General features: G+C 36.0%; 1 protein-coding gene across 2 annotated transcripts; it reads left to right on the plus strand.

The window, feature by feature from the left end:
• The first annotated feature begins 9,016 nt into the window (after positions 1-9,016).
• Positions 9,017-14,086, plus strand: LOC142547480 (uncharacterized). Of its 2 annotated transcripts, none has more exons than XM_075655802.1 (10): positions 9,017-9,230; positions 9,415-9,589; positions 9,690-9,857; positions 9,966-10,059; positions 10,237-10,307; positions 12,545-12,596; positions 12,899-12,947; positions 13,039-13,176; positions 13,474-13,593; positions 13,681-14,086. In XM_075655802.1, exons 1-10 carry the CDS (start codon positions 9,034-9,036, stop codon positions 13,814-13,816), a joined length of 1,200 nt encoding a protein of 399 aa, XP_075511917.1. In that variant the 5' UTR covers positions 9,017-9,033; the 3' UTR covers positions 13,817-14,086. The 2 variants fall into 2 exon arrangements, with proteins under 2 accessions (XP_075511917.1, XP_075511918.1); XM_075655803.1 differs by having other exon boundaries at positions 9,051-9,282.
• Positions 14,087-14,143: the final 57 nt, after the last annotated feature.

Here is a 14,143-nt window from a genome sequence, read left to right on the forward strand (position 1 = left end):
GCGTGGCTATCGATAAAGTATCATACAACGGGGTACACTCAATATCGTGAGATGCAACAAATGCATGAGATATGAATGAATGAGATGCTCCTGTATCAAATAAAACACGTGCAGGATAATCGCAAAGCGTGCAAATACCTGCAATCACGCCTCCAGGAGCTTCTCTCGCCTGATCCTCAGTCATGGCGTACACTCTCACTTGGGGAGGAACTTGGGCACTCTGACCACCCGGTCCTCGATATCGTGGGACACTTGACTGCGTATGTCTCGTCATACCAGGGCCACCTCTAAATCCTGGCTGGGGTTGAGCAGAAGTTGTACCCCTGTTCGGACATACTCGAGAGAAATGACCTTCCTGCTCACATTGATAACAAGTACCAAACATACCTCGACACTGCTCGATAGTATGTTTACCTCCACAATGACTACAGTAGGGAGCAATCACAGGACTCCCTCGTTGTGATCCACTCGAACTCGAAGAAGACGAAGAAACAGAACCAGTCTTCTTGAACTTCTTACCTCTCGGCCGCAAAGTAGGCTGCTGAGCTGACACCGGAGGTGGAGGAGTATACTGTGGACCTCCTCTCCTAAGTCCAGCCTCGGCTGCCTTGGCTCGTTCCACTGCCTCTGCGTAGCTGGTAGGCAATCCAGAAACAACATAAGTATATAAAGCAGGATGTAATCCATTTACAAACCTGTTATATTTTGCCCTCGCATTCCCAGCTACGTGAGGTGCATACTTCAACAGAGTAGAAAATTTCGAAGCATACTCTGCAACAGACATCGTTCCCTGCTGCAGATTATTAAATTCATTCTCTTGTGCAGTATAATAAGAAGGAGGAGAATACTGCTCCAAAAACTGGGCCTTGAAGACATCCCATGTGACTTCAATCACGGCTTCTTTCAGTCAAATCTCAGCGGCTTCCCACCAAGATTTAGCTCGGTCTTTCAACTGATAAAGAGCAAGTTTCAGTCTCCGAGCCTTGGAATACTCAACAATAGTATTTAATCTCAAATCATAAAACACGCCCACACAGTAATCAAAGCCAATCACATACAAACAACTCATATCCTCGGGACATGCCCCGGTATATAGATACATATATATATATATATATATATATATACACATATATACTGGGAACAAAATATAAACCTCAACTCAAACTGTGACTCCCTCCAGAAGCACCCTCTCCGGTCTCCTGATATCCTGGAGTACCTGTCATTGTCCACACACAAAGACAACAACAGCCCCCCTTGAGGTGAGCAAAGCTCCGTATGGAACAACCATCATATATACCACAAGTATCTAAATAATGATATATGGTATGCAATGCATGTATGTCGTGGAGGTATCGGGTAATATGCCCATCCACTGAGCATATGTCAGAATCAAACGAATCGCTATCAAATCAATGCTCGAGCTGGCACACCGGCTTCAATAAGGGATACTCGTATGATAGCGTCGACAAAGCGCCATCAAATCCCAAATCTCATATCCAATCATCGGGGCCACAATTGTCTATGCTTTACGGGTCATATAATACCAACATAGCAATTGTGTTCACAAACCCCAGAATCCAATCAAATCATATCAGGGTATCCAAGGATCATAGCTCAACGTGCATGTCATGTATCGATGTATGCATCAAACGATGTGTGTTAACAAAACATTTATTTTATACATCGATATCTCAATCTCAATGTCATGTATGCCACATAAATCGACAAATAAGGCATATAGACATGTATTCTCATTCCAATCAATCAAATCAATCCAACATATATCATATAATACAGATATCTGTCGTATGTTACCCGGTCGCAACATACCTCAATTCTTCGTTCCAGTCGATGTAGCTTGAAGATATTGATATTACACTTTATCTACATCAATAACATACTCATTCCAATCAATAACATACTCCAAAATCATTAATATTAGTTTCAAATATCATTTGAAACTTCAAAAAATTCATATCAAATCAAAATCATATCATAATTCAATTCCGACTTCGAATATAAGTTTCTTGTCGGTTATTCTACTACATATAGGAAATTCAACTTCAAATACATGCTATTCCAGCACTTTGATATTTCGAGCTGTTGGAACTAGAGGAAAATTACCTCAGTCAGAAGCCCTCGACGCGACGATCACAAATATATAATTTGTTTCGTGTTTAGACAACGTTTCGAAGTCAATTCGGACGAAGGAATTTCGAAATCTCGTATCTTCTCTCGAATCCTCGAAAATATAAATGAAGAAAGAAGAAGAAAAAGCTTATTCTTATCTCCACCGTTTCGGCGCTCGGGCGGTAGAATTCTCGCGCCCGAGCGCGAGACATTCTGTCCCCGAGAATTGTTTATTGCCGCGCTCGGGCGCGGAGTGTTCTGCTCGAACACTAACATTTTCTACCTTGGCGCTCGGGCGGTCATTTTCTACCGCCCGGGCGCCACACATTCTGTACAAAATATTTATGTTTGTACTAAATTGGCGTCCGGCCTCTCCACTCGAGCTCTTACAACGTCAATTCATATTCAATATTCATTTTCTCAATTTCATTGTCATAATATACATCAAATGTATAATCACATATCAAATTCCTGAATTATCGATAATCATATAAGATTTACGATAATACGATACACGGTCCTTACACCCGGTAAGGGATACGACAAGATAAAAGCCTATAAGATTTTTAAACAAAATAACTTGTGACACCGCATTATAATAATGTGATATGATATACACAATTATTTAAACATGACTAATATTATATACACCATATTATTACCATAAAATTATACAAATACATACATTTATTTTTTTGTACACCAAGGGTCATAAACGGTAACAAAACGGCTAGTTTTTGCCCTATAAATATGATCTCACAAACTCTTTCAATCACTCCAACTTTCTCCTATTCTCTAAAAATTATTCTTCATCAAATTTTCGAAGAAAAAAGAAGATGGCTTTCTTAAGGTTATTTTTAATTATTTTGGTTATTATACTCACGAGTCTTTTATTTATCGGAGAATATCCTCCTCGTGTGTTTTCTTTATTTTTACAAATGCTTGTACTTGTTGTTTATCCATTACTTTGTATTGCAATATTCATTAACTAATAAAATGCATCGTAATTTTTTAGAACCACCATGTCAAATTTGACAAAGCTCGAATTTGTTGCGCTCGACATCAGGGGAAAAAATTATATGCCATGGACTCTCGATATAGAAATGCATCTTGAGTCATTGCGTCTAAGCGAGACCATTAAATAAAATGGTATATCTTCATCACAAGAAAAAGCAAAAGCTATAATATTTTTGCGTCGACATCTCGATGAAGGTTTAAAATGTGAATGTCTCATCGAAAAAGATCCCATGGCTCTGTGGAAAGGAATTGAAAGAAAGATTTGAACATATAAGGGAAGTTATACTTCCGACCGCCCGTGATGAATGGAATATATTAAGATTCCAAGATTTTAAGAAAGTCAGTGATTATAATTCAGCGATGTATCGAATAATCTCGCAGCTAAAATTTTGTGGACATGAGGTTACAGAATCGGAAATGCTTGAAAAAACATTTTCCACGTTTCACGCATCAAATATAACTTTACAGCACAATATAGAGTGCGTGGATTTGCGAGATATTATGAACTCATCGCCTGTCTTCTTGTGGCGGAAAAGAACAATGAGCTATTAATGAGAAATCATCAGTCCCGACCCACTGGATCAACAGCATTTCCAGAAGTAAATGTTGTGAGTAAAAATGAATTTAAACCTGAAAACCAAAATCAAATCCAGAGACAAGGTTTTGGTCGAGGTCGAGGTCGAGGTCGAGGTCGTGGTCGTGGACGTGGACGTGGAATTGGTCGTGGTCGTGGTCGAGGTCGTGGTTTTGAAAACAATAGAGATAGTTATTTTTATAACTCATCTCAAAAGGGCGTCACGAACCATCCACAGAAAAGGCATCATGAGAACATGAGTATTAATGAAAATCACTCGAAAAGATTTGAAAGTTCTTGTTTCAGATGCGGCACTCCAGGACATTGGTCTCGTATTTGTCAAGCCCCTGAGCACCTTTGCAAGCTCTATATCGATAAAGGGGAAATAAAAAGAGACCAACTTCACTGAACGAAGTGACCGTTTGAGTGATTCAACTCATTTTGATGCTGCTGATTTTATGAATGATTTCTCTGGAAATGATCAATATGTTGGTGGGATAGAAATGAACAATATTGATGCTACAGATTTTCTCAATGATTTCTCTGAAAATGAACAATATAATGGTAGAATATAAATGTACAATAATTTGTTTTTCATGTATTCATATAATAATGTTTTATTGTACAATTATGATATGTGTTATATTTACATATGTATTGTCAGTAATTTTATTTCATTGCATATTTTTTTGAAGTTCAAATATGGAAAATGCTATGAGCAAAGCTGAAGTTTGCATACCCGATAGTGGTACAACGCACACTATCCTCCGAGATAAAAGATATTTCTTGGAACTAAAACCAACAAAAACAACGGTGAATACAATATCAGGTCCTGTAGACTTGATTAAATGATGTGGTAAAGCACAATTTTTGTTACCTAATGGTACAAAATTTTTGATCAATGATGCTTTATATTCACCACAATCGAAAAGAAATTTGTTGAGTTTTAATGATATATATTCACATGGTTATGATACTCAAACAATGAATGAAGGGAATGAGAAGTATATGTGTCTTATCACATATAAATCAGGAAAGAAATATGTGATTGAAAAACTACCAATGCTCCCTACTGGATTGCATTATACACACATAAGTCCCATTGAATCAAACATGGTAGTTGATAATTCTTCAATATTAACCAATTTGCATGATCGATTAGGACATCCTGGTTCAACAATGATGCGAAGAATTATAGAAAATACACATGGTCATCCGCTGAAAGACCAGAAGATCTTTCAGAATAATAAGTTTCAATGTAAAGCATGTTCTCTTGGAAAACTTATTATAAGACCATCACCAGCCAAAGTCCAAACTGAATTACCAATTTTTCTTGAACGTATTCGGGGTGATATTTGTGGACCAATTCATCCACCATGCGGACCATTTAGATACTTTATGGTATTGATTGATGCATCCAGCACATGGTCACATGTATGTTTATTGTCAACTCGAAATGTTGCATTTGTAAGATTACTTGCTCAAATAATAAAATTGAGGAATCAATTTCCCGATTATACAATCAAAAAAATTAGACTTGATAATGCTGGTGAATTTACTTCCTAGACTTTCAATGATTATTGTATGTCTATGGGAATCATTGTTGAGCATCATGTTGCTCATGTACATACACAGAATGGATTGGCTGAATCATTGATTAAACGTCTGCAAATGATTGCTAGACCAATGATTATGAAAACAAAGCTCCCTATTTCTATATGGGGACATGCAATTTTACATGCTGCTTCATTAATTCGCATCAGACCAAGTGCATATCACAAATACTCCCCATTGCAGCTTGCATTTGGTAAAGAACCAGACATTTCTCATCTGAGAATTTTTGGATGTATGGTGTATGTGCCTATTGCACCACCGCAACGAAAGAAAATGGGACCTCAAAGAAAGGTTGGAATTTATATCGGTTATGATAGTCCATCAACCATTCGATATCTTGAACCTCAGACAGGAGACGTGTTCACAGCATGTTTTGCTGATTGTCATTTTAATGAGGAAATCTTCCCAATGTTAAGGGGAGGAACAAAAACATACCGAAAAAGAATTTACATGGTATGTATCATCATTGTTACATCTGGATCCAAGAACAAAACAATGTGAAAAAGATGTACAGCAAATTGTGCACTTGCAAAGAATAGCAAATCAAATACCAGATGCATTTGCAGACACAAAAGAGGGTAACTAAATCATATATACATGTTGCAAATGCCCCTGCTCGAATTGAAATTCCGAAGAAACAAATTGAAGATACTCATGATGTCATTAAACGCCTGAAGCGTGAAAGGCCAGTCGGTTCCAAGGATAAAAATCCTCGAAAAAGAAAATTCATAGAGAAACACGATGATCACAAAATAAATAATGATGTTCCTGAAGAAACACATGATGATCACAAAATAGAGAATGATGTTCCTGAAGAAACACATGATGATGAAAATGTTCTGTCAGAACCACAAACTGACGAGAATCATGAAATCTCTATCAATTATATTAATATTGGAAAAATATGGAACCGAAAAGATATAGAAGAAATTCGATGATATATTTTCTTATAATGTGGCAATCGACATCATAAATAATAATGAAGATCATGAACCAAAATCTTTTGGTGAATGTAAAAATCGGCAGGATTGGATAAAATGGAAAGAAGCCATCCAGGTTGAATTGGATTCGCTAAATAAACGTAATGTTTTTGGACCTATAGTCCTTACACCTGAAGGTGTAAAACCTATTGGATACAAATGGGTTTTTATTCGAAAGCGAAATGAGAAAAATGAAATAATAAGATGTAAAGCTCGACTTGTTGCGCAAGGTTTTTCTCAAAAGCCTGGAATTGATTATGAAGAAACGTATTCCCCGTGATGGATGCAATTACGTTTCGGTATTTGATTAGCTTGGCGGTATCTGAAAATTTAGAAATGCGTCTTATGGATGTTGTTACAGCTTATTTATATGGATCACTTGATAGTAATATATATATGAAAATCCCTGAAGGATTTAAGATGCCTGAAGCACAAAGTTCAAAACCCAGATAATGTTATTCTGTGAAATTACAAAGATCATTATATGGGTTAAAGCAATCCGGTCGAATGTGGTATAATCGACTAAGTAATCACTTGATGAAAAAGGGATATGTAAATAATTCAATATGCCCTTGTGTTTTTATTAAGAAAACAACATCCAGATGCGTAATTATTGCTGTATATGTTGATGATTTAAACATCATTGGAACGAATAAGGAAATTCAAGAAGTTGTGTCATACTTGAAGGAAGAATTTGAAATGAAGGATCTTGGAAAAACCAAGTATTGTCTGGGTTTACAAATTGAACAAAAAGAATGTGGAATATTTGTTAACCAGACAAAGTATACAGAAAAGATCCTTAAACGTTTTAATATGGATAAATCAAATCTTTTAAGTACTCCAATGGTTGTTAGATCATTAAACATAGAAAAAGATCCATTCCGTCCATGTGAAGATGATGAATATATTCTTGGTCCAGAAGTACCATATCTAAGTGCTATCGGTGCCCTTATGTATCTTACAAATTGTACAAGGCCTGATATATCTTTTGCCGTAAATTTGTTGGCAAGATTTAGCACATATCCAACAAAGAGACACTGGAACGGAATTAAACATATATTCTGTTATCTATGAGGAACGACAGACTTGGGACTTTTGTATTCAAAAGATGCTAATCCAAGTATAATTGGTTATGCCGATGCTGGATACTTATCTGATCCACACACAAGGCACGTTCCCAAACCGGATATGTATTTACTCGTGGAGGCACTGCAATTTCTTGGCGTTCACAGAAACAAACGCTTGTAACAACTTCATCAGATCATGCCGAGATTATTGCACTACATGAAGCAAGCCGTGAATGTGTGTGGTTAAAATCAATGAGCCAACATATCCAAATCTCATGTGGATTATCATTCGATGAGAAGCCTGTGATACTATATGAAGATAATGCTGCATGTGTTGCTCAAATGAAAGAAGGATACATAAAAAGCGACAGAACTAAACATATTCCTCCTAAGTTATTCGCATTCACCAAGGAGCTTGAGAAGAATAAATGTATTGATGTTCGTCACATTCAATCAAGTGAAAACTCATCAGATCTCTTCACAAAGGCACTTCCTACGACAATATTCAGAAAGCACATATATAATAATGGGATGCGCAATCTACGAAATTTGTGAAGAATTGTTCATGTCAACATGAGGGGGAGTTTACGTGACTGCACTCTTTTTCCCTTACTATGGTTTTTATCCCAATGGGTTTTTCCTAGTAAGGTTTTTAACGAGGCAGTACAAAATCATGTAATGAAGACATCATCGTATCATGATCATCATCACAAGGGGGAGTGTTGAAAATATGAAAAATATTTGTGTTGAAAATTATAATGTTGAATGTTGAAAATTAGGTAAAATTAGGTGTTGAATGTTGAAAATTAGTGTGCGATGATGTATGTAATGATGAAATTGTTTTTGGATTGTTTTCCAAAGAAATCCTATAAATAGGTCTCCATTTGTAAAGATTGGATACAATTGAGTAGAGAGAAAAATATTATAAAGTGTGTAGTTTGGTAAATTTTGAGAGTTTGAGATTTTTACTTTTTACCATAAATTTTTACTTTTTCACAACACTTTTATAATTTTAAAGACATATTTTTAGTATTTTAAAAAATTTATCACGACACTAAATTAATTACTCCAGTACATCAAACTTAATAAATAATAAGATATAGATAATATAGATATATATTTAAAATTAATCGAATTTTTGAAATAATCTATATTTTTATGACAGGCTCAAATATTCAAGTGTATATTTTTTTTTTGAGAGCTCATCAACCAAAAACTAAGTTAGATATTATAGTCACTAAGAGCATCTCGAACCCAAATCTTCGTTTTTCTATTTGAATTTCTCCAAAATATAGCTATATTCTTTATTTCAAAAATCTTTAACTCTTATTTTTCTAAATGTTATCAATTTTTTTATTTTTTATTTTTTATTTTTTATTTTTTATTTTTAACCATTAAATATATATATATAAATAAATAATTACATATATTTGACATATTCAACTCAAATTGACGGCTCGACCTTGATATTAAATGGGCCAAAAGTACCAAGCCAAAAACTAGCTTATTCAACCAAACTTTAGATTAGATTAATAGACAAAAAAAAGTATTAGGGTATTATCGTAATTACAGGCAACAAGAATTTTTTTTATTATTATTAAATATGAAATATATACACACACACAGAGTCAAAAGAGGCAGGCAGAGGATGAATTTCACCGTGAAGGCCGCATGGGGCAGAGGGGGCGGTCGGGCTGGCGTACTGCAACTGGGCAGCTGCTCTGTAGAGACTCCGGCTCTCCTTCTCACCACCCGCAAGGGCCTGCCCGTCTTCATCTCCCCTGACCTTCTCTCTTCTCTCCCCACTCCCGATTCTTACCTTCTCCAATGCAGCCCCCTACACTTGTATACTCTTCCTTAATCCTCGCTTCTTGCTTTGCTCCATAGTGTAGAATAGGTGTTTGTGATTTTTCATCAACATGAAATATGAGTTTTTTGGATTTGTTTTGTTTTGTTTTTTTTTTGATTTTTTGTTTTATGAGGTTGTCCATTGTTCTATTTGTTTTACTGATGGGACTTTTTCTTTCAGTTTGGAGGGTATTTCCATGAAAACTATCTCGGAAATGGGCGGGCTGCACAATGTGGTTGGTTTGAAGGATCACATATTTTTCGCCGTTCCCAGGGATTCCATAACATCCCTTCCTGATTATCAGAGTGCGAACAAGATGGGAGCTTCCTTTGAGACACCTTCAGGTCGCCGCCTGGTTAGTAAGACCCACCTTTGCTCTTTCACTGGATCTCCCAGTTCAGTAATGCATACAGTACTTGCATTGTGTATATGTGTGAGTCTTTGAGTTATGTCAGATGAAGCCAGTTCAATATATGGAAATGGTTTCTTCAATGAAGCCCAATATGTGGACCACATTGGCTGATGAAGTCCCTGCTTGGGTCTCTGAGAAGAGGAATACAGCCTCTGTTGACCGAACAATCAGATGGCTTGACGACTGCATTACGTCAAATTTGGCTACCTTAGTATGTGTTCTCTGTGATTCTTAACGCAAGATAGTGGGGAATTTGGTGTAATTATTTATTAATGGTTTAGTTTATTCTTCAAGTGCGTGCATAATTGTTGATACATAGACAGGTGGGGCTTGTTTTGGTTCCATTGTAGGAAGCTCTAGCATTGAAGAACGGAAACGCTGTGCTCAAGAAGTTGCAAAGCGTAATGTTGCAGGTATGTTCACTTATTGCTCAGTCTTGTTTGGAGTTCACAATGTGTTGTATATGTTTTATGGTGTGATATTGTTACGATGTTACTTTGTTATCTGACTATAAGCTTATTAAAGATTATTTGCACATTCTGTGTTCTAAATTATCTTCTGAATGTTGAGAAAGAGGTGGGATTTTTCAGGTTTCTGCATTAGTGGTTTTGGCCTTGGGGAAAGCATGGACGAACGCCCTGCTCTGCTAAATGCGATTACTGTATGACTTATCATTTTTCAGCTTTGTTGGTTATTATGCATTCTGTTGATTTCTATTGTTATGTCAGAATGTATAAAAACAGTATTTATTCATAATTGCTGTAGTTTGTGCTGCATTCATAACTTCCAGTTTAGGGAGAGACATTAATCCATTCCAGCTATGAGTGGAGCTCAGAGGCGAGCTTTAGGATATTTAGGTGATGCTTTTAGGGTTTTAGGTTCAATTCAAAGGTACTTTCGAGGAAAAAAATTTATATAATTTTGAAATGTTTGAAAGTAAAATTTGAATGTTACTGTATTCGTATCAAATTAATGTTATGTAAATGATTTGGTGAAAGGTGAAATGAGATAATGGTTCTTTGAGAAATTGGAGATAAAAAAACATTAGCATGTGATAAATTTGGTTTAGTTGCTTGATTTAAAGTGTTAGATAATGATTTCATTGAAAAGTTTTGAGAGGAATACAGTTAATGCAGTTCATATTAATTATTTTAGTAAATTATAAATTTTTGAGTTGAGTTATGTTGGTGGCATTTGATTGGGCTTCCATTTCAATTAATCTCAAAAGCTTTGAGAAAATTGTTTGTAAAAATATTTGCGACAATGCTAGGATATAAATTATTTCATTGAAAAGTTATGAGAATAATACAGTTCTTATTGATTATTTTAGCAAATCATAGACTTTTGAGTTGAATTATGTTGGTGGCACTTGATTGGGCTTCCATTCCAACTAAACTCAAAAGTTTTGAGAAAATTGTTTGTAACGATAGTTCTAGGATGTAAATGACCAAATGCCTAACTCTAGGAATGACTTGGGGGAGGGGCAAGGGAAATATAATAGGAGGAAGTAGTATAGAGTTAGGCATTCGGTCATTTTATTACTTGACTGTTTACTAGCTTAGCTAGAGTAAGGTGGAGAGAAAACCTGTACAGAGGAAACACTTGGTTATTTCCTTTTATATTTCAACACACAATCAATTTACATTTTAATGGCTTCTATTTGCTTTGTTCTTTCCCATTCCACTGACAATTTATTTGAGGAGTGCAACATCCATAGGATAGGAACTAGTTATATTGGCTCCAAGCTGTTCCGAATTCGAAAACAATTTAGGGAGCCCACCAAGCTATGCGCATAAACTAGAGAAACTGAAACAGGATTGAGGCTGTGGGCCGGATGCTCCACACAGTTGAGCTCACGAGAAGGAAGGCCCTGCGATTTAGGGAAATTTGGAACTGGACTAGCCGGCCCTGTGACACAAAACCATTTAAACAAGGAGGTGAGCTATTGGGCTCTAAGGTATGGACTGGGAGAGGCCGCTAGAATTACCAAACTGCTGCGAAGAGTTTAAACTCAAGCTGAGTGAGAATGGATTTTAGCCGCAGCACTCAGACCAACATAAGTGTAATCATCAAGCCCAGAAGCTATTGGACACTGGCTAATGCCTCTTTGCTCTTGATATAGTTGTTAAGTTATTCTTGATGCTCGTGCTTGAGCATTTTAGCTACGAGTCTTGTCTTAGGCTTTGCACGTCAACATTCTTGTCTTTCTTGTAAAGCCTTCATTACATAGCTAAAGTGACTTCTATGAAATATTTGCTGGAATCAGTTACTAATAACTTTCTTCCAATCTTTTTTTACTATTTGAGTCAATTTTGACTCGGCAATTTAATTGAATGTAATATTAAGTAGGAAATCTACCTGCGTTGGCAACTGCTGCATTTTTTAGGTTAAGAACTGTGTTTGTGCAATTCCTATCACGTCAAATCTATCTATGCATGTCAGCTAATGTTTCAAATGCACATTTTATATCTACAATTGTAAGGGCAAGGACAAGCACACTCATGCTATTATTCGGTGACCTTAGGTATGAAGCTAGATTGCCGTTAGACTGCATCAAATGTCAATCCAAATCAACATCATAAGCAACAGAACTACAAATTCTGTTAAAGTTTTTTTCTTTCGACAATATTCTGATGAATATTATATAGCAAAGAAATTTTGTGAAGAAAGAGAGCTGTGTAATTTTAACTGCCTTCTGCTTTAATGAAGGGTTGTCTTACAGTTCGATAGCGAAAAAAGGAGCTTCATGGATATTGGCAATTGTCATTGAGTCCTTTATTTACTTCATATGATTTTGTCATAAGTTTAATGCCATTTTTACTTTCTCTTCAAAATGGATTATTTGCTGAACTGTGTATTTTGTTTATTGTGAAGTTCCTTATTATGTTTTAACTTCAGGAGAATTTACCAGAAGAGAAACCACGACAGATATGTGGTCTCGGACTTCCTGGTATTCACTCATCCAGATATATTGTCCTTTCTCTTTGATGCTCCATCCGTCTTCACATTTTCGTAGTTTAGTGGATTAAAGTTTGAGAAATGATATCACGTGCTGATTGGTGATCTTTGGGTTGCTATTAATTTGAAATTTTTGAGCTATGTTATGTTTCATCCGCCGAAGATGGACTCTTGTGAAACCTCACATCTTTCCTGGGATTAAATTAAATTTTCTGTCGAGCAGTCCTTTTATACCTTGTGAATGCATCAGTAGCTTTTTTCAGTGTGTGTCTCATTTTATTTTTGATAATGCAGAAGACGTTTTGCAGGGAGTTGCTGCAGGTGTCGACCTGTTTGACTCGACGTATGTTTTTAAACTCAGCAATCCTCATTAGCTTTCTTTGTGTATATCATTTATTTCTTCTGCAAAAACTGTAAGCTGAAATTTTATGTAGGTACATATATCATCTTACACTTGGAGGCTTTGCACTTACATTTTCTTCAGAGAAAATTTTGAGACATGGTTCCGTTGATCAGCTTACTGATTATGGTAGTGATGGCACAAAGATCAATCTGAAGGCAACCATTTATAGGCAAGTATCTCTAAATTGCTCCATGAAGGTATCTTCACGGTTTTGCAGCATACTAAAATTACCGTTGCTGTGTTGGAAGATGTAGTTCCCTTTACGTCAATTTGTGTTACGTGAAACACTTGATGTTGTAGAAACTAAGTAATCATCTGTCGAAACATTATTTATGATTGCTTGTGTGTGGTTCAGGAGAAATCAAGTACTTTAGCTTTGTCCTTTTTCCATTTATCCTGTTACTTGGTTGTAAATTGCTATTATGTTGAAAATTAAGCTTCTCACATTTCGTTGATTTGATTGCAGAAAAGATATGTCGCCTATTCTCAAGAGTTGTAACTGTTACACATGTCAGAATCACACTAAAGCATACCTAAACCATTTGTTTAATATCCATGAAATGTTGGCACAAATTCTATTGGAAATGTATGCAGAGTAATTCTTTACCAGATTGTTGTTTCAATTTTCGCTTGTTTGAATTGCTAACAAAGGCTTTTCACCCTGTTTTACCAGTCATAACACGCACCACTATCTGGGATTCTTCCGGTCGATAAGAGAAGCAATTAAGGGTGGGAAATTTGATCATTTTCGAACAGCTTTTGTTGAAAATAGACGTAACCATATTTTTGCTGCTGCCTTGAATTCATGATTTATTTACATATGGCCCTTGGATGTGGCGCTTGACAAAGAAGGATGCACGGAGCTTGTATCAAGTCATGAACAGTTTCCATTATTTAATAGAAGGTGAGATTCTTTTCAATGCTATTCTTCTAATGCTGCTCAAACTAGCTTTACCTAATGTGGTAAAGTGAATTTAAATTAACAAGCAGACGATCATGCTTATTTAATGGAGCTCAATTGACATGTAGGTGAAACATGTGAGATACTCTGCTCTATTTAGTGGCAGCATTTTGTCTTATTTTTTTATGTGGCCATCTTTTTTTTTTTTTTTTAATTATCTTTCCTGTGTTTGTAT

The sequence above is a fragment of the Primulina tabacum genome, chromosome 5 (genome assembly GCF_025594145.1).
Source record: "Primulina tabacum isolate GXHZ01 chromosome 5, ASM2559414v2, whole genome shotgun sequence".
Lineage (NCBI taxonomy): Eukaryota > Viridiplantae > Streptophyta > Magnoliopsida > Lamiales > Gesneriaceae > Primulina > Primulina tabacum.